Below are 19582 nucleotides of genomic sequence, written 5' to 3'. Positions count from 1 at the left end.
CCGTGTGTATCAATCTTGTTGGCAAATATCGTAAATTGACTAATATATCGGCATATATTTAAATACTAAATCCAAAGTACAACTTAACTACTAAATTTAAATTATCAGTTTACTCGGCTTTGGACTATTTGAAATTCTAATACGTAACAGGTAGTTTTACAAACGCGATATTCTAAGCCATTTCTTATTCTTGGGGATTACTGTTTCTCTATTTCTTGACAGACTATTTGGTCTAATTGTTACTTAACATCCACCATTTTTACTTTAGATATATTTCCTTTATTAATAGAAAATAGACAATACCTTAAATATTTTAGTTTCACTTTCTATTGTCGCTAAAAAATTATGCCAGTACTACAGACGTCCCCCCACTGGGACAGCGGTAAGTTTACAAACTTACAACGCTAAAATCTATGGTTCGATTCGCCGTGGTGGACAGTGTGAACATAGCCCATTATGTATCCTTGTACTATAAACATACAAAGCCTAAAACTGGTGGTTTGAAACCGATACTGAAATATGAGGCAAGGGTTCGTAACATGGCAGTTGAATAACTATTGCAACAGAACCAAATGTATATAGGGAAAATTGTTTTTTTAGCAAAACATCATTCAATAATGTAGTTGTTATACATACGTTAATTGTGTTATGATTGTACACAGATAAATAAGTGGATAATTTTCTCATCTGTTATAAGATTGTTTTATTAACTATCTAACTTAAAAGACTGCCAGGCTTAGCTCAACGGTGTGGATGAGATTTCTTTTGTTAGAAGCATTACACAAGTAAAAACAAAAACAAACAAACTATAAACAAATGTATATATATACTTATATGTTGATATTTAAAGCTCTAGCCCCAATAACCAAGTTCGACGGGTTGTTTGTCGTTGTGATGTTAATTTTCGAGTGTTTCCCTTTTCATGACGTGAATTGAAAAGTTGCCTTTGTTGTAGTTAAATATAAGGTATGCAAATGAAATTTTTTTTTAAAAAGTCACATGTTGAGTGTGAAGTGGGGAAGGAATATACAATCAGTAGGTGCTGAGCAAAGCAATAAAGTTTTACAATTGAATTAGCCCATTCCAACCGCCTATCATTAATTGTACGAGTCATTCTATGTCAGTTTGTAGCTTTTATAGTATCATTCTCCATTCAACTAGCACATACCGAATCTCCTCTTTGTGATATATAAAGCACACATATATATTTACTCCAAGGACATCTCTACGGTGTGCATGTTTTCATATAAATAGCATGCTCACTTTTTCAACTAATTATCTATGGAATGACATTATTTATCAGTCTGGAGATGGTTCGGAGGTGTATACATAAGATAGACTTTCCTCCCTTATTATCACATTAGCATTTTCTAGTGACCTAGTGATATAACAGGGGAATATCAAAGGTAATAACATAAGCAGATATTTTAGCTCTATGATTAAGTCTTCTTTTGTAAGATTTGAATTACACACAGCAAATTAAATGAGGGGGCTGAAACCAAAAATAACAATATGTTTTGAAGAAAAACAGTGTCTCCGTTGATAAAGAATATTGAACAGTTGAATAATGTATAACAGCAAATGTGATAAAACAACACTTAAAAATTGATATATCGAAACACATTATTCTTAACTGGCACACTACTGTAGCGCGTTCTGAGTCAACTAAAAACATTGTTTTTGAAATCACAGTCAAACTTTTTGTGACTTATCTATTAACGTCAGCAGTCGAAGTTTGTTATGTTAATATTTGGCATTTGCTGTTGTAGCGCAAGCTACACAATGCGCTCTGTCTACCGAGCGGAATCGAATCCCGAATTTTAGCGTTGTAAGTCCGAAAACTTACCGTTGACCCACCGGGGAACATTTTTGTAGTTTGTAAAATTATCTCATTACTGTAAAAACGTATTGACTATCACTATTATATAATTTAATTTATTTAATCTTATTTATAAGCTATTTAATTTATTGTTAATTACTAGCAATCAAATTTGCAACAAAAATCCAGGTGTGACATTGACCAATATTATTAAATCGAGTAATGTTGCATATAGTTAACTGATACCTAGTAGGCATGATATTTGTAAAAATATAACAATACTTAAAAGAACTATCAATAACTTTGTGCTTCGATCTGATGAAGAGCGGTTGCTCGAAACGTCGTAATAAATTATTTCATTTTACGCGATGTTTGAACACAATTTTTTTGAATCACAAATATTAGCCGGTACTTCTCCGTTATACCCCTGCAATTTTAATAACTTAATATATATATATGTATTATATATATAAATATAAAAAACATATAAATATGTATTTTATTCATATAGTAAATGTCCATAACAAATTTCTAAAAATATATTAATAAACAATGTATTCATATAGAAAAAAATTACCATTTGCGGGGGTTTAACGGAACAATACCTTTTACCCTGATAGTTCCAATGCTTCCCCACCTCTCAGGTGTTTAACACTGTAATACTAAAAGCGATTAATACTTTTGGTTGTCACACACCAGCCCAGCTAATGAATTATGTGCTTAAATGAAATGCTTCCACGGCCAACTATAAATCTAACACTGTTTTTACATACCTTTGATTTGAAATCCGTAATGAACTAGTGGTTTGGACTTTAATTGGATGGTTGTGAGTTTGAGGCTGGCCGGCGTCATTTTGAAGTTTCCTTGAGCAATACACTTTACCACACTGATTCCAGTCTACCCAGCTGTATGATGTGTAACAGTAGTTAGCTGGATGCTAACCTGCGATGGACTAGCATGAGGAAAGGGTCAGCATTTTCTTCTGCTTGTGCCACTTGAAACCAGAGTTTGAAAGCACCAACCCTATGTGCCTTGCAAATGCACAGCAAGGATTTAACAACAAGGAAATTTATCTGCAGTCTGGTGATTTTTATCACAAATATTAGGCCTACTGATTTCAAAGCTCCGCCATATTTCAATGTTTAACACTTTGGTATTCAGGATGTTTCTACACCTGACTATGGCATTTTCTCAAAAAGTCATAACAAATAAAGTTCGGTCGCATCACTCTAAGTAAAAGACAATTTCATATTATTTGTATCATAGGCCTACTATTGTAGCGACTTCGAGTTTAAGTTGAGCTTCATTAATAAATATAGGCCAGATTAATACACAATTGTTGTCTATTTTCAGTGTTTGACCATTTTAACAACACAGACTCGAGGTTGAACCACAACATTAGTTATAGATCCCCCTTGTTAATAAAGTTATTATTAACATAAAATTATTATAGAGTAGTTGTCTCCCTTATAGGCTATCAAGTCATTTTTTCTACCGGAGTTCACTAACATAAGCATTTCCTCTACTATCAGCTTACTACGATAATGATAAAAACAACATTTACTTCTATATATATACTTGTTTAACATTGTAAAATATGTAATATCTACTAACTTTAACGGAATGGGCGTAATTCAGAAAGACGTAATTACACAACAATAAAATGGAGTATCCCACTGAAAAGTAATTTTTATGTAATTCAAAAACGATCTGTTGTTCTTCGTTGTAACCGAGTAGTCAGTTAACTTAGCTGGAAGAAGAACCCTCTCACAGATGATAAAACGTTGTTTATCTTGATTCATATTTCTTCTTTACAAAGCTGTCCTCATATGAACCAGCCAGTGGAGAAACGTAGTATAATTTGTTCGGGGTAGGGGGATAATAGGGGAAAAGTGTTAGTTTGGAGGTTGCAAAAGATAACACTTCCATGCCAGTGTAAGTCACAACGTAAAGAAGTTGCATGTCTTAAAACACTGTATACATATATATATCTCGGGTGGGAAGCTCTCCAAAGAGGGGAAAATGCTGCCATCCCGGTGAAAACGTCGCCAAAACCCACTTTGTTCTACTTATTGTTTCACATATCAGGTTTTGTTTCTACTTAGATTTGTATTTGTTTTTCGTAATTGATAGGGTTGTTTCATATACCGGATTTTTAGTTTCTTTTCCCTCTTCAAAACCTTCTGAAGATCACCAATTTTGCATGCACCTGCAGCCAGGCAACGTATGGCGAGAGGGAAAACAATATTTGTTTGGCTCGTACCGATAAAAAAATCCATCTCGACTAAGCTCTGTGTTCCTGCTTTGGCAGGATTCCTGAGAGCTTATCGAGCCAGGCCATGCCCTCGAATACCCACATGTGATATATATTAGTAGAGATAACACACGAAGATGAAAGGTTTAAGAGCCTACTTTAATTACGGCAGCTTCTTGGTGATGGGATGGGTTACCATACTCACTAAACAAGTTCAAATAAAGACTGCTTGGGTTCTTAGATACGTAGTTTCTGTAGTCTGGGTTGGAGATTAAAGAAGTAATCTCTCAGGTCTTGAAGGAAAGTATGAAATATATCAAATATTTGCAGTGCTTAAAGCAAGCCATATATTACAGATAACTTGTATATGTCAAGGGGAAACATAATCGTAATGACTGAAGTCGTTTCTTGGTTATCAGTTTAAGATGACGTTTTACCAGAATAATGATGACACCGTTTGCTCTTTTGATATTTTAGCTGTATAAATAAAATAACGACTACGTTTACTGTCATTGACATTTTTATCTCTATAAATAAACGATTATTGTGTTTATTACCGTTGATACTTTAACCGCACAAGTAACAAACATTATCTTTGGGTATGCCAGTGACACTTGAACTGTATTAGAAACAAACAATAGCTGTGTTTACTGCCGTTGATACTTTATTTCTATAAATAAACAATTATTGTGTTTATTACCGTTGATACTTTAACCGTACAAGTAACAAACATTATCTTTGGGTATGCCAGTGATACTTTAACTATATTAGAAACAAACAATAGCTGTGTTTACTGCCGTTGATACTTTAGCTTTACAAGTAACAAACAATAGCTGTGTTTACTACCGCTGATACTTTAGCTTTACAAGTAACAAACAATAGCTGTGTTTACTACTGTTGATACTTTAGCTTTACAAGTATCAAACAATAGCTGTGTTTACTACCGGTGATACTTTAACTTTACAAGTATCAAACAATAGCTGTGTTTACTACCGGTGATACTTTAGCTTTACAGGTAACAAACAATAGCTGTGTTTACTACCGGTGATACTTTAGCTTTACAGGTAACAAACAATAGCTGTGTTTACTACCGTTGATACTTTATCTAAACAAGTAACAAACAATGACTGTTTACTATAGTTAAAGCTATAGTTCATACTAACTATTCTATACAGATTTTTTCGTTCTATACCGTTGCTTAACAACTACTCGCTACAGTTATTTATAAAAGTACAATGACAATGTTAATGCTGCCGATGGTTTAAGGCTGTGTAAGTAACAAGCAATTACTGTTAACATCTAAAACAATTAACAGAAAAATAACAAACATTTGAGGAAAGGATATAAAATGTGAGATTTGTATTTATCTGTTCAACTCGGAATAAAATTTATGAACAGGGGCTTCTCCTATTAATCCCGTAAAATAGATGTCGCGTTAGTTACACGGTTTTTATTATTCACAGCAGTCAACACGAGCATTTGATTAATAATATAAAACTGAAGCGTCATCTTAGAAATATTTCTGCACTTCCTTTATCATCTTCCTGTCTGCAAGATAATGCCGTACTTGTTTAAATCTGCGTGTATTACCGTACACAAAACACTGAGAAGTGTTGTTATATAGATATATACTTACTTCTATGTTCAAGCCTATACAGTAGGCCAGGTAGACGACAAGATGTACTGATTAATTAATACCTGTAAGTAAGCCTCTGCAATTCTCTTCCTCCTGCCAAGCTTTAAACTGCTTCCACCGCGATTTCCTGTACGGCAACGACTACAGCCTTACATTAAAGATGATTTACATGATCATTAAGCAAAATGTGTATTAATGCTTTGTGTATGCAGCACTCGAGAACATGAGGTGACTTGCTGCTGGCTTTTCCTTTTAATTCTCACGCTGTTTGCCTTTATGGCCGTAAGTAAGTCTCAGTTAAAGTGCCAAACCCAACCCAACCGTTGCTTAGCAACTATACTCTATAGTAACTTAGTCACTAATTATTCGCCACAGTTGTTAAGCGCCTATTCTCTATAGTAACTATTTACTACAGTCCCTCAGCCACTACTCTCTAGAGTTAGTTATAAACAAACAAATATAAGCTTCTTATAACGTCATATGAGTGAACTATTTATGTCAATTCATCATGATTAGGTAGAGCATCACTGTCAAGAAAACCTTCCATAGATATAAGTGTAACATCACACGTGTAATAGCGTGGCTCATTTTATTCAGGTTTGTTTTAATACATTATAGCTCGTATGTATTAGCTGTCTATTATACCTTTTCGGCCCAGTATGGCCAGGTGGTTAGGGCGCTCGACTCGCAATCTGCGTGTCACGGGTTCGAATCCCCTTCACCAAATATGCTTGCCCTTTCAGACGTGAGGGTGTTATAATGTGACGGTCAATCTCCCTATTCGTTGGTAAAAGAGTAGCTCAAGAGTTGCCGGGTGGGTGGTGATGACTAGCTACCTTCCCTCTAGTCTTTCACTACTAAATTAAGGACGACTAGCGCAGATAGCCCTAATATAGCTTTGCTCGAAATTCAAAACAAACAATTATACCTTTCCGTCACGATACTTTGTGTAGGCCTAATAATTTCTTTGTATGTATTATACACACACATATATATATAATTCAAATATTAGAGACTGAGGCAGACTGTAAGGTTAAAACTAGCGGCCCATAATTAATCACACTTGAAGGTATTCGTGTAGTACGTACATATAGTGTAACTACATTCCCTCCCAGAGTACACGATTATCGCGTGCCGTTCACATATGTGTATACAATGTATGGCCTATAATTCCAGTAAATCTGAAGGACATAAGGCTTGTATTGGGTTACGTATCTCGTGATAATTTATGGTAAAAATCAATAACTGGGTGTTTTTCTTCGTGTGATTTTAAGTATAAAAGAGGAATAGGTCTGTGTCTTCATACTAACACTTGGCTACATTTACTTGTAAACAATTAAATTGGTCTTTCAGTAAGACGCTAGCAAAACATAACGTAATTTACATTTATCAAAAGAAGTTCATTTTTCAATAAAAGGAATATCATATGTAACTCAAACGCAGACACAGAAATTATAATATTTCTCAATTGTTAAATTCGAGAGCAAATTATAGTTAATCTATTTTGGACTATCATCCAAAAACATGACACGAGCCATGAGTACAATCGTATATCACACGCTCGGAAGGGGTTATATTTAATTCATTGTAAACAAATTCAGTACTGCCTTATTATCACGCTACCATCGGGAGTCATGTGCACCCGAGAGCGATATATGTGGGGGGAGCATTATATATAACCAAAACTAGCCAAGAAGGCACTCATGGTGAACAAGTACAGATTCAACAGATTACTAAAGCAATCCATTAAATAAAATAACTGACACTGAGCAGTATCTTGGTTTCACCCGTAAACAATTCTTTGAACTTCTTGTCCTCTCCATAAAGTTATACGTCCCCAGTGGCACAGCGGTATGTCTGTAGACTTACAACGCTATAAACCAGGTTTCGATACCCGTGGTGGGCATAGCACAGGTAGCGCACTGTGTACCTTTGTGCTTAATTATAAACAAACAAAGTTAAACCATTTCTTCTTTAATGACGTCATTTATGACCAGATAGATGGAATCCCCGCTGGGTCCAGCGATACCCAATAGCTTTCTATGCTTCCATGAACGTAAGTGGCTAGAAAACTGCCCATGTGACTTTAAACCTGTCCTTTACAAATGATATATCGATGACATTTTCTTGCTATTTCGACAATCGAGTCACATTTCCAAATTCCTTTTTTTTTATCTTAATTCCCAACGTACTAATACCAAGTTCACATCTGAACTTGATATTCACATCTCTGGGCTTTGCACTCGGGACTTGCCAGTTTTTTTCCCTATATTTTGTGATAGAATGTTAGGACTTTAGTCTCTGAAGTCACGTGGTATTGAGCTAAGCAGCATATGATACTATATTTTTGGGAGCCAAGGTACCACAGCATTATATCCGAGAAAGCGATAAATCAATGACGTTATAATGAGGCAGTAGTGTACATAATTATTATTATTTCTTATGTAGACGCGTGGTCGTTGAACCAAAAGATACTTCAACAGACTGGTACACAGTTTGAAACCCGCCAATGATAATAATAACAATAAAAGCGACAGTTGCCAAACATAATTTTTCATCACTTTTGTTACAGGCCGAAAAAGTTTATTATTTTTGTTTCGCCATATTAGGCGATACATGATAGTACTAAGTTTATGAATAACTCTGACTCAATGTGAAACTCCTATTACCTTTCTCTCTATATATATTTGTGTGTGTGTATGTATTACTCTTGTTGAAGGTGACGTATAGGTGTTAATTTTGGTGTTTGAGATATTAAAGGCCTGGCATGGCCTTGTGGTCAGGACACTTGATTCGTAATCTGCGTGTCGCGGGTTTGAATCTTGTCACCAAACATGCTCGCCCTTTTAGCCGTGGGCTAGTAAAGAATAGCCCAAGACAGGCGATGGATGGTGTTGACTAGCTGCCTTCCCTTTAGTCTATCACTTCAAATTAGGGACGGCTAGCACAGATATCCCTCGAGTAGCTTTGCGAGAAATTCAACAAAAAATCAAGCAAACAAGCATAGAGACATGTAAGTACCATTAGCCTTAGTCGAGTCAACTCTCAGCCAAACTCTCAAGTTACTACTGATCTAATCAAAAACACCTTAGGTGTAACAAAAAGGTGTGTCGAAAAAAAAGATTCAGCATGTGGCTTATAATAATGAAATCAAAATTGGCGACCAAAAATGGTAGCTATACTTATAGCATTAATAAGAATTTTACAGCAGATATTCATTCATCAGTTAGACAGGCTGCGTATTTTGTTTTACCCACCATTATGCCCCAAATTGAACAAAAAATGCAGCCTGGCTAACAAATGAATGAATATTTGCTGTAAAATTCTTATCAATGCTATAAGTGTAGCTACCAGTTTGGTCGCCAATTTTGATTTCATTCCTTTAAGTCACATGCTGAATCCTTTTTATTTTTTGGCTGCACCTTTTTTAACACCTAAGATGTTGTTGATTAGATATCATGACTTTTTGTCAATATCCCCTAACAAACCACACCAAATAAGAAAGTGACACTCGATAGTAATCCACATTAGCTTTAGGAATCGCAACCCTATTATTCGGAACAGACCTTTACTTTACAGAACCAACTAGATTCTTTAAAATATATGGTGGTAATTTTTCCTCTCTAACAGTGTTAATAGCTCCCTTTACAGGAACGCTATGGAATTTAGATTAAAAGATTCTTGTTATCAACCCCATGCAATCAGTACAGTCGTATCAAGTATCATTATTTACACTAATTGCTTAAGCTAATATCACGTGACGCTAAACGCTATTTAATTAGGAAAATTTCATAAAATTCAGTAAATTTGTGCTAAAACGTTGGCAATGAATAATCAATAATAACCGTCCACCCGTATGATTCTTTTGAAAACGTGAGCTAGAAACCGCTAATCTAGTTTGCATGGCCTAACCAATACTTATGTATCTCTACGTTCTTTCACCTTATAGTTTTGCTGTTATAAATCAACAGTCTTTAACCCGAATAACAAAACACTAAAAACGGTCCACTTTTACTCTTAAATGAAGCTGTAGTAAAAACGTTAGACCTATAGTTCACGTGACCTTTTGCGTGCGCAAAAAAATTGTCAAATTTGAGCAGTTTTTGTTGAATAACTTTACACATGTGGCCTTATATTTACACCAAATGAGATTCCTAACTGTAGATTGAAAAGATTTATCAGTGTAGCAAATTTGAAAAAAATCCATAAAAGTTAAGTATGTTTTTCTATCACATAAAGTTTCCGTACTTTGGTGCGAAGAAGAAAAAAGGAAGAAACTCAATCAAAATTTGAGATGTTATATCTCAGGTATTTCTAAATGGATTGCCTTGAAATTTGGTGTGTATAGTAAGAGTCCAGTAAAGCACATCTACTGAAAATATTTAATAGTTTCTATTAGCACAGTCCGAGATACAGAAGGTGGAAAGCTATTACTTCCATTAATATCAAACATTGTGTGTTGCAGCAGGTTGTTTTGGCCACATGACACACTACCGTGTGTCTTAATGTTGAATATAATTATAGATAATGTTATTTTTCAGTTCAGTACAATTCTTGTGTGCTAGTTAAATTTTAAAAGAACGTAGCTGTTTGAAATAGTGTGAGATTAATTGTATTTTGTATATATGTCGAAACATATCCTTTCAAATCTGTTTGTTATTGTGGGAGATGATTTACCAATAGCCAAAACGAGCCATATTATATATATCTCCATACAACTCGGGGAAACTGGTGAGGCTCGAGTAGTTGTATTAGAACAAACTGGCGAATCACTTAAATAGCCGCATTTAAAAAACTAAAACAGAAAAGTTTTACTGTCCAAAAAAATAATGTAAGGAGACTCTTACCTCGATGCCGGTTCGTTTGTTTGTCAAACATAAGCATTGCATCTTCTATCTGTAAGATAGAAAAGTATTAGATTAGAGAGCGTTTCATAATCATTGGTTTGATTAATATTTATAAACAAATCACAATAACAAATTGATGCAAGCTTCAATATTTAATGTGGCATGTACTGTAATCCTCTATTTTTCTCTTATCAACCACTATAATATGAGTTAGTGGATTCTCATACTTAGATTCTACAGTATTAGTAAATGGCACATTCTTCTGTGTGCTATCTTTGTGTTAACGTATGGCTAAGTAAACAGACAACGTTATCCACATCATGTTAGTTAGTGACTAAAGGTTCTCTCCTAAATTACGTGATCAGTTACTGTAGTCAGCGACAAATAAAATACATAACACCTACTAGATGTGGTAAGTATAAAGGTGTTCAGTATGGATGTCATAGTAACTTCCAAAAAAGGAAAATCCAATTTGAACTTCAAGTTAAGTAAATGTGACTCAACACGTTACACGTGCGGAACTTCCTCTGTAACAACATGTTGTGTAAAGTACGAGAGATAACGTGAAGGAAACGAGTAGTATCTTACGTTTCTCTAATGTTTTAACAAAATTCGTTTTCTAAAGGAAGCTAATCTTCTCAAACAGAGCCTAAAAACACCATCTTCATTTATTAATGACCTGTGGAAGAAGCAAGACGATCCCGAACAAGTTGAAGTTTAGGTTCCTGCTGGAGATGCTGATAAGAACACCATCAAAACTTGTTGTATTAACTTGTCTAAACGTAATTCCAAATATATTTAAGCGTCTAACTTGATTGTTTTTTTCTTTCTTTTTTTGGAGTAAAAAGTAAAAATACAAAAATCGCTCATAACGTACTATGACGAACACAGAGGACGGCATTTTGCAGCAATATCATCCTCACCAGCGCCATCTGGATCAATACTATTTATTACTTATTCTATGAAGAAGCTAAATATATTTTAAAAGGATAAATGATCAGATGTATTGATAATGCTAAAACTCGGTGTTCAATCTCCGTAATGGCAGCTTTGTTCTTAACAAAAAAAAAAAACAAAACCAAACGGCTGTATATTTATTTATACCTATTTTACATCCAAAAAACATATTTACAAATTTTCCTGACTCTATGCTTTAAACGTCGGGACTCAAAACACTTTTGCTAAATTAAAAGGTTTTTGTTTCCCTAAATACATTTTACATGGCTACGATGAGTAAACTAATAAGCACGCGCTCATCAATAAACTTAATTAAAATTATCAGACTAAAAACAGCACGTTGTTGCTAGATGTAGCAGTCTTAGGTGTAAAGAGTTGTTTGTTTTCACCAAAAGTGTACCTATTTAATATACAATCGATGTTTTCTGTTTAATTTTTACGAAGAATTAACACCAGAAGATGTTCTGACAGTATTATAGTGGAGCAAGTGAATCTCAAGCAATAAACTGATTTTCAGAAGAGTGAAATCTATGCAGCAGTAGGTCTGTTTCTCACAACAAATACGAATGTTTTGCGATGGATAGAGCGTAGCCAGCTGGTTAGCGTGGCGATCTGTGGAACCGAGGATCCGTGGTTTGTGTCCCGTTGTTGTATAAAGAATTGCGTTCCGCACTTTGGGGAGATAGATGCGTTATAAGAGTAGCCCAATAGTTAGCAATGGGTGTTTTTGACTAGCTGCCTTCCTTCTAATTTATCAGTTTAAAATTAGGGACGGCTAGCGCAGATAACCCTTGTTTAGCTTTGGGCGAATATTACAAACAAATCTGTTTCGTGACAGAGGGTGCTCTACAAGTTTCAGGAATAAGTAGCCACTGTGTGCTTGAAATTCATTAACCTGTTGTTGCAGAGTTTTGTAAAACACTTTCTAATGTCGTTATTACACTTATCCTCTGACTTTGTTCTTTTCAGCGTTTTAAACATGTTAAGCATAACCTCATCCCACAATCTAAACAATAAATGTCCGAGTCACAACTTAATCTGTGCCTGAAGGTTGTGCTCAACAGAATTAATCAACTTTTAAGGCGGGAAGTGAAACGTATGTAGCCTTAATATGTTACTAATATTTATGAATTCGCAACACTGCTCCATTTGGAATATACATATATATATTTCAGATCTTGGCTATTTGTCCGGCTAGCCAGGTGAATAGTCAGTAGTCTGTCTACTGAAACAAATATCATCGATCACAAAATTCTGTCTTAGATATCCAGTTCAGTGTAACTTGTTTTATTTTCGTAGTTATTTATATTTATTATTTATCTTTACCTACTGAGGCAGATATGTAGTCAAGAAAATAAAAATAAAGTATCGATGAACAGTAAAAGCTGGACCGGTATAAACACAATCTGCACTCGTATCCTAGGCCTACACTGATATAGGTTTACGTTCGTATTCTAGGCCTACGCTGATAGATACAGACGATATTTTTCGAACTATATTTTTGGTCAAGTTCAAGTTCTATCTAAGGAATACAGTTTGCTTTCAATAACTAACAAATTATTGTATTTGTATGTGTTGTTTGAATAATAATAAACTTACTAATATATACAAATAAACAAGTAAAGAAAACAAGTATTTTTGTCATCTGAATAGGACCTGGTGGTCAGGGCGTTTGACTCGAGATCTACGGGTCGCAAGTCTGAGTCCCTTCATCGAATATGCTCGCTCTTTCAAGCGTGGAGGCGATATAACGTGGCGGTCAATCCAACTTCTCGTTGGTAAAACAGTAGCCCAAGAGTTGGCGGTGAGTGGTGTTGACTAACTGCCTTCCTTCTAGTCTATCACTTCTGAATTAGGGACATCTAGTGCACAAAGCCCTCGAGTAGCTTTGTGCGAAATTCAACAAAGAAACAAATAAACTGACATCTGAATAGTTTGCTGTCGCAGAACTCCTAGCTTACCGTGCTCACTAACTCTAAAATCCTTACGTTATGGTTCACTAATCATAAATTCCTTACCTTATGGTTCACTAATCCTAAAATTCTTACCTTATGGTTCACTAATCCTAAAATCCTTACCTTATGGTTCACTAACCCTAAAATCCTTACCTTATGGTTCACTAATCATAAATTCCTTACCTTATGGTTCACTAATCCTAAAATTCTTACCTTATGGTTCACTAATCCTAAAATCCTTATCTTATGGTTCACTAACCCTAAAATCCTTACCTTATGGTTCACTAATCCTAAAATCCTTACCTTATGGTTCACTAATCCTAAAATCCTTACCTTATGGTTCACTAATCCAAAATCCTTACCTTATGGCTCACTAACTCTAAAATCCTTACCTTATGGTTCACTAATCCTTACCTTATGGTTCACTAATCCTAAAATCCTTACCTTATGGTTCACTAATCCTAAAATACTTACCTTATGGCTTACTAACCCTAAAATACTTACCTTATGGCTTACTAACCCTAAAATACTTACCTTATGGCTCACTAACCCTAAAATACTTACCTTATGGCTCACTAACCCTAAAATCATTACCTTATGCCTCTTCATATAATAATATTCAAGTAGTTTTAAAACATAAAATGACATCTTTAATTTCTCTTTTAACCCCTCTTTGTTTGTTTTTTAGAAGATTCGATTGTCCAGGAATCTCTTATGTAGAATTCTCATTTTATTTGTAACTCATACTGACGAGTATCATCGAATTCATCACATGTTTGTTTGTTTGTTTGCTTGTTTTGAATTTCGCGTAAAGCTACACGAGCTAGCCGTCCCTAATTTAGCAGTGTAAGACTAGAGGGAAGATAGCTAGTCATTATCACCCACCGCCAACTCTTGGGCTACTCTTTTACCAACGAATAGTGGGATTCACCGTCACATTATAACGCCCCCACGGCTGAAAGGGCGAGCATATTTGGTGTGACGGGGATTCCAACTCGCGACCCGCAGATTGCGAGCCGAGCGCCATAACCACCTGGCCATGCAGGGCCTTCACATGATTGAAATCTATCCCCCATATAAAACGTAACATTTTCAGCCATATTTTCTGCATCTTTGCGCTTTTTTGCGATGTCCTGCTGAACTTGAGATAAGTATGCACATACACATTGTGGTAGCCGGACAAATAGTCACTTCGTATATTTTAATGCCAAGTAAAGATGCTGATAAGGATAAGAGAATGTACTGAGATTAATAGATAAAAACTGAGAAGTGTATGAAGTTCTAAATAATTTTCGTTGTTTGAAAGACAGCTATTGTTGTAAATAAGCATCTGTACCTTTCTACGAAAATAATGTTTGTCGTATGAAAGACGGCTATTGTTGTAAATAAGCATCTATAAGTTTCTCGAAAGTAATGTTTGTTGTTTGAAAGAAGGCTATTGTTGTAAATAAGAATCTGTACTTTCTACGAAAATAATGTTTGTTGTTTGAAAGACGGCTATTGTTGTAAATAAGCATCTGTACCTTTCTACGAAAATAATGTTTGTTGTTTGAAAGAAGGCTATTGTTGTAAATAAGAATCTGTACGTTTCTACGAAAATAATGTTTGTTGTTTGAAAGACGGCTATTGTTGTAAATAAGCATTTGTACGTTTCTACGAAAATAATGTTTGTTGTTTGAAAGACGGCTATTGTTGTAAATAAGAATCTGTACGTTTATATGAAAATAATGTTTGTTGTTTGAAAGAAGGCTATTGTTGTAAATAAGAATCTGTACGTTTATATGAAAATAATGTTTGTCGTTTGAAAGAAGGCTATTGTTGTAAATCAGAATCTGTACGTTTATATGAAAATAATATTTGTTGAAGAACTAGGTAACAAAAAATTATGGTGTGAACGTCTTTTGTAAATTGGCGAAACATGATTATAATTATTACTTGTCACAAAACCTATCATATTAGTCCTATTATACTTTTACCATTATACGCTTAATTCAGTCTTTTAGGGTTTTCAATATCAATTGCCGTCGCCACACTTCGCTCAGTACAGAGCTCTTCAGGATACACGCACGGTAGTGGTCGAACCACTGTTTATTTAAACCGTTTGCTACAACTACATTTATGGTGTGAAAGCCTCATCTAAGCTGGCGAAGCGTGATTATAATCAATTATACATGTCATAAGTCGTTAGTATTAGGACCATTCATTTTTTAATACTATATTACTTATTCAGTCTCTTAGGGTTTTTCATGAAGAAGGAAAATGTATAACAGTATTTCAACCACTTATGTCCGCCATATCTATTACCGAAGACTGCATCAGTTATTAGAAACACAAGAAATGTATGTTAAGTTGAAATGTATACGTTTAATATAGCTGATGTGCTCAAATGAGGCCTAGTAGTTAGCGTAACGGACTAGGGATACGAGGGTTTCGTGTTCGAAAGGTGGTGGTACTAATCACACTTCGCCCTTTCAGCTGTGGAGTCGTTATGAAAGTGACAGTCAATCCCGCTATTTTATTAAGAGTAGTCGCTTTCTTCAGTTGTCTAGTTAATTGCCCTCTCTGTTGTCCATAGGTGATAATTAGGAAAGGTTAGGCCTCAGCTACAGAGTTTCATTTAATGCATTGTATGCATAAGGTGAACCAACATCTATACTAATAATATAGCTGAAATGATAAAAAGTTTAGATAAAACCAGATAAAGGTCGTTTTTTCAAAATGTGTAAATCTCTCCAGTATGCACTACAAATTTTGAAAGATAGCTGAAATGAGCAATTTAATGTTTTCACTGGAAGTTACTAATGGCGGTAAAGAACCTAGAATCTTGGATGACTGTCGTGTTTTCCTATATAATTACGACCAATTTCAAGCAAACATATCGGTTAGAAAATTTACTAAAATATTCATCATCATATATTTCCAGAATGTTAATTTGAATAAAATGCATTACCCGAATTACAATTAAATCAAAACAGATTTTCTTTATTGTCAAAGAAAAATAAAAACCTCGAATCCGATGAAACTGAACCGAAATCAGCTAAAGAAAATAAAGCGTGATCACATATTCTTTAGAATCAACGAGAACGCCACAGAAATCTCGTCAACAAGTTGTAAGAAGGAAAGAAAAGGCGTACATGAACGTAATAAAAATATCTAGACAGGGCATACAGGTTAAATTCACAGAATTATATTTAAGCACTTTGAATATAGAGCTTACACACATTGTTCTTCACTTTTAAGATATTGGCGACATTTCTATTTAAAAACAAATAAAAACAAGTAGAGGCGAGAACGAAGCTTCTCATCCAATGATTCTATCTACTGACAGCTGGTTGTATCTTACGGAGTCGTAGCTAAACTGAACACTTGGGGGTTTAAAAGTAATTCCAATTTTTCAAAAAGCTAACTTCGACACAACTGACGTGAGTCAAGATTCCACAGAAACTACAACTAAGAAGCAGGAACACAACCATATATATATATAGCTTTAATGGAATATGTTGCTTCAGTTTGTACGTAAAAGAATGGTGAGAGTTGAGGTTGCCTACTTCGAAATTGAAAAGTCGGTTTAAACTACAGCTGAAATTGATTACCGTTGAATCGGAATGTGTATATGAGTTACATCGCAAAAATACATCAATCTTTCTTAACTAATGCTTTAGATAAAACATGCTGGTCGACTTTCTAATTTCTTTACATTAATACACCAGAGCAGTACATATTAACATTTATATATGGTTTCCGTGTTCGTGTTTCCCCGGTTCTACACCACTTCCCCAGTTAAACTAGTGAATAATTAACGTTGTTATAGACCTCTTTTTGTTTGAAATCTATAATCTGTCGTGGGTGTAATTGTTTGAAATCTATAATCTGTCGTGGGTGTAATTGTTTGAAATCTATAATCTGTCGTGGGTGTAATTGTTTGAAATCTATAATCTGTCGCGGGTGTAATTGTTTGAAATCTATAATCTGTCGCGGGTGTAATTGTTTGAAATCTATAGTCTGTCGTGGGTGTAATTGTTTGAAATCTATAATCTGTCGTGGGTGTAATTGTTTGAAATCTATAGTCTGTCGTGGGTGTAATTGTTTGAAATCTATAATCTGTCGCGGTGTAATCTATTCTATGTTTGAAATCTATAATCTGTCGTGGGTGTAATTGTTTGAAATCTATAATCTGTCGCGGGTGTAATCTATAATCTATGTTTGAAATCTATAATCTGTCGCGGGTGTAATTGTTTGAAATCTATAACCACCATGCAAAGAAATCATTATGCTCAGAGAGAGAGAGAAAAGATTTACAAATAAAATTGCAACTTTCCTGTATGGTTAACATTTGTTATAACATTTTAATTTTGGTATTAACTCCATAGGAATTGTAAGTTATCTATGAAGACAGGAAACTAAATTTCAAAGTTTTAAAAAATGCAAGAAGATCTACAGTTAAACGAAAAATTGGATAATTTAATTGAAAAAAAAACAACAAACGGAAACCACTTCCACCACGTGAAATATACAGCTTAATTATCAAATCTAATTTCACCAATTTCGATCAGCTACACTTAAATGTCCTAATTTTTCCAAAGGTCTATCTATAATAACCTTAAAAGTTGATTCCTCGAAACTCTCATATTTTTTAGTACATGAAGTAAATAGTTATTCCTAACATTTAAGTGTTTCACAAAATACAGTGAAGTAGTTGATGGCTTATTAAGGGAACTAATAAGAGCGGCAGAGAATAATTTTATTTTTGGACCCTATTTATAAATGGTTTCATTATGAATTAAATATTTATAATGTTACTACCTATTTTTATTATTATTCTATGCAAAATATAAAAATCATAATACTAGTGTAATCGATGTTATTACACCTTGAAGCTAGTTTTCTTACAGAAATATGGTTCTCCTTTAAAAAGTTTAAGTACAGGGTGAAACGGGAATTACCAGCCAATAATATATGAAAATTAGATGACTGTAACCTGTAGAGTACTCACTGCTTTGTACACTACACAATCGGTGTCTTTAGGGAGTCAATCCCTATATTATGTATGAAGTGAAGTCAATACACATACAGGTCATCAGAAGCTACATATGAAGAGTTACTTGACATAGTCACTCTATCTCCGGTGTATATGCTATCCAGAGCGTGCCAAAGTCGAAAACAAGGGAATAGCCAAAACCGAGATTTTTTCTTTTCGTTCATCATCTTTCTTCAACAGGTCTAGCGCCTACCTAGTTCTAGCAGTAACTATAATTTTATCATCATTTCTAGAGCAAAATATTCTTCACGTTCTTTGATTATCTATTTTATTATTATTTTATGCAAAATTTATAAAGCTTTAGAAAACTCTCTATAACAAGATAGGGATGGAAGTGGGCGTATCACTAGATCGGCTAATGATCACATGGCAGACCTTACATTACTGGCTTCCTCACTAGCAAAACAAATAAAACCAGAATTTCCAATCGTAAAATATTACTCTATTGTAAAATAGTCATAAAAGTAGTATTCTAAAGTTAACTAAAGGAAAGGTATAACGATGAAAGCTGAGCTTCTATTTAAACACCAAGTTTTCGATAGACATTTAAAGGTGAGGCGGCTTAGTCTGTTACGTGATCATTAGCCTGATCAAGTGATATGTCCACTTCCATCCCTATCTTGTTCGGTTCCTTTTTTTAAGGTTCAATTGCCAGCCCTATATAGCTTTTATATTTAGTGATAATTTTTTCCCCTAATATTGTTAAGTATCAGATGTTTATTAGTAAGCGAATAATATTGTGGTATATGGTACTAAGCATCACACATATATATCAATAAGCGTAATTATGCTGTGGTACCAAACATCAGATATAAATATAATATGTCAGTAAACATAATTATACTGTGGTATCAAATATATATCAATAAGCGGAATTATGTTGTAGTATATGGTCCCAAACATCAGATGTATGTCAGTAAAAGGAATTATGTTGTAGTATATGGTACCAAACATCAGATGTATGTCAGTAAAAGGAATTATGTTGTAGTATATGGTACTAAACATCAGATGTATGTCAGTAAAAGGAATTATGTTGTAGTATATGGTACTAAACATCAGATGTATGTCAGTAAAAG

At 34.4% G+C, this 19582-nt stretch overlaps 1 protein-coding gene across 1 annotated transcript in view; it reads right to left on the bottom strand.

Annotated features, from left to right (window-relative positions):
• Window positions 1-10605, bottom strand: part of LOC106469359 (RNA-binding protein Musashi homolog Rbp6-like) — a gene marked incomplete at its 5' end in the record, with an annotated part of 80757 nt that extends 70152 nt beyond the window's left edge. The window contains one exon of the mRNA XM_013929846.2: window positions 10557-10605. Coding sequence (XP_013785300.2) covers window positions 10557-10605 — 49 coding nt within the window. The remainder of the gene's footprint in view (window positions 1-10556) is intronic.
• Window positions 10606-19582: the final 8977 nt, after the last annotated feature.

The sequence above is a fragment of the Limulus polyphemus genome, unplaced genomic scaffold (genome assembly GCF_000517525.1).
Source record: "Limulus polyphemus unplaced genomic scaffold, Limulus_polyphemus-2.1.2 Scaffold3445, whole genome shotgun sequence".
Taxonomy (NCBI): domain Eukaryota; kingdom Metazoa; phylum Arthropoda; class Merostomata; order Xiphosura; family Limulidae; genus Limulus; species Limulus polyphemus.
Note: the sequence above shows the minus strand (reverse complement) of the source record. Positions and strands in the feature narration are given on the sequence as shown.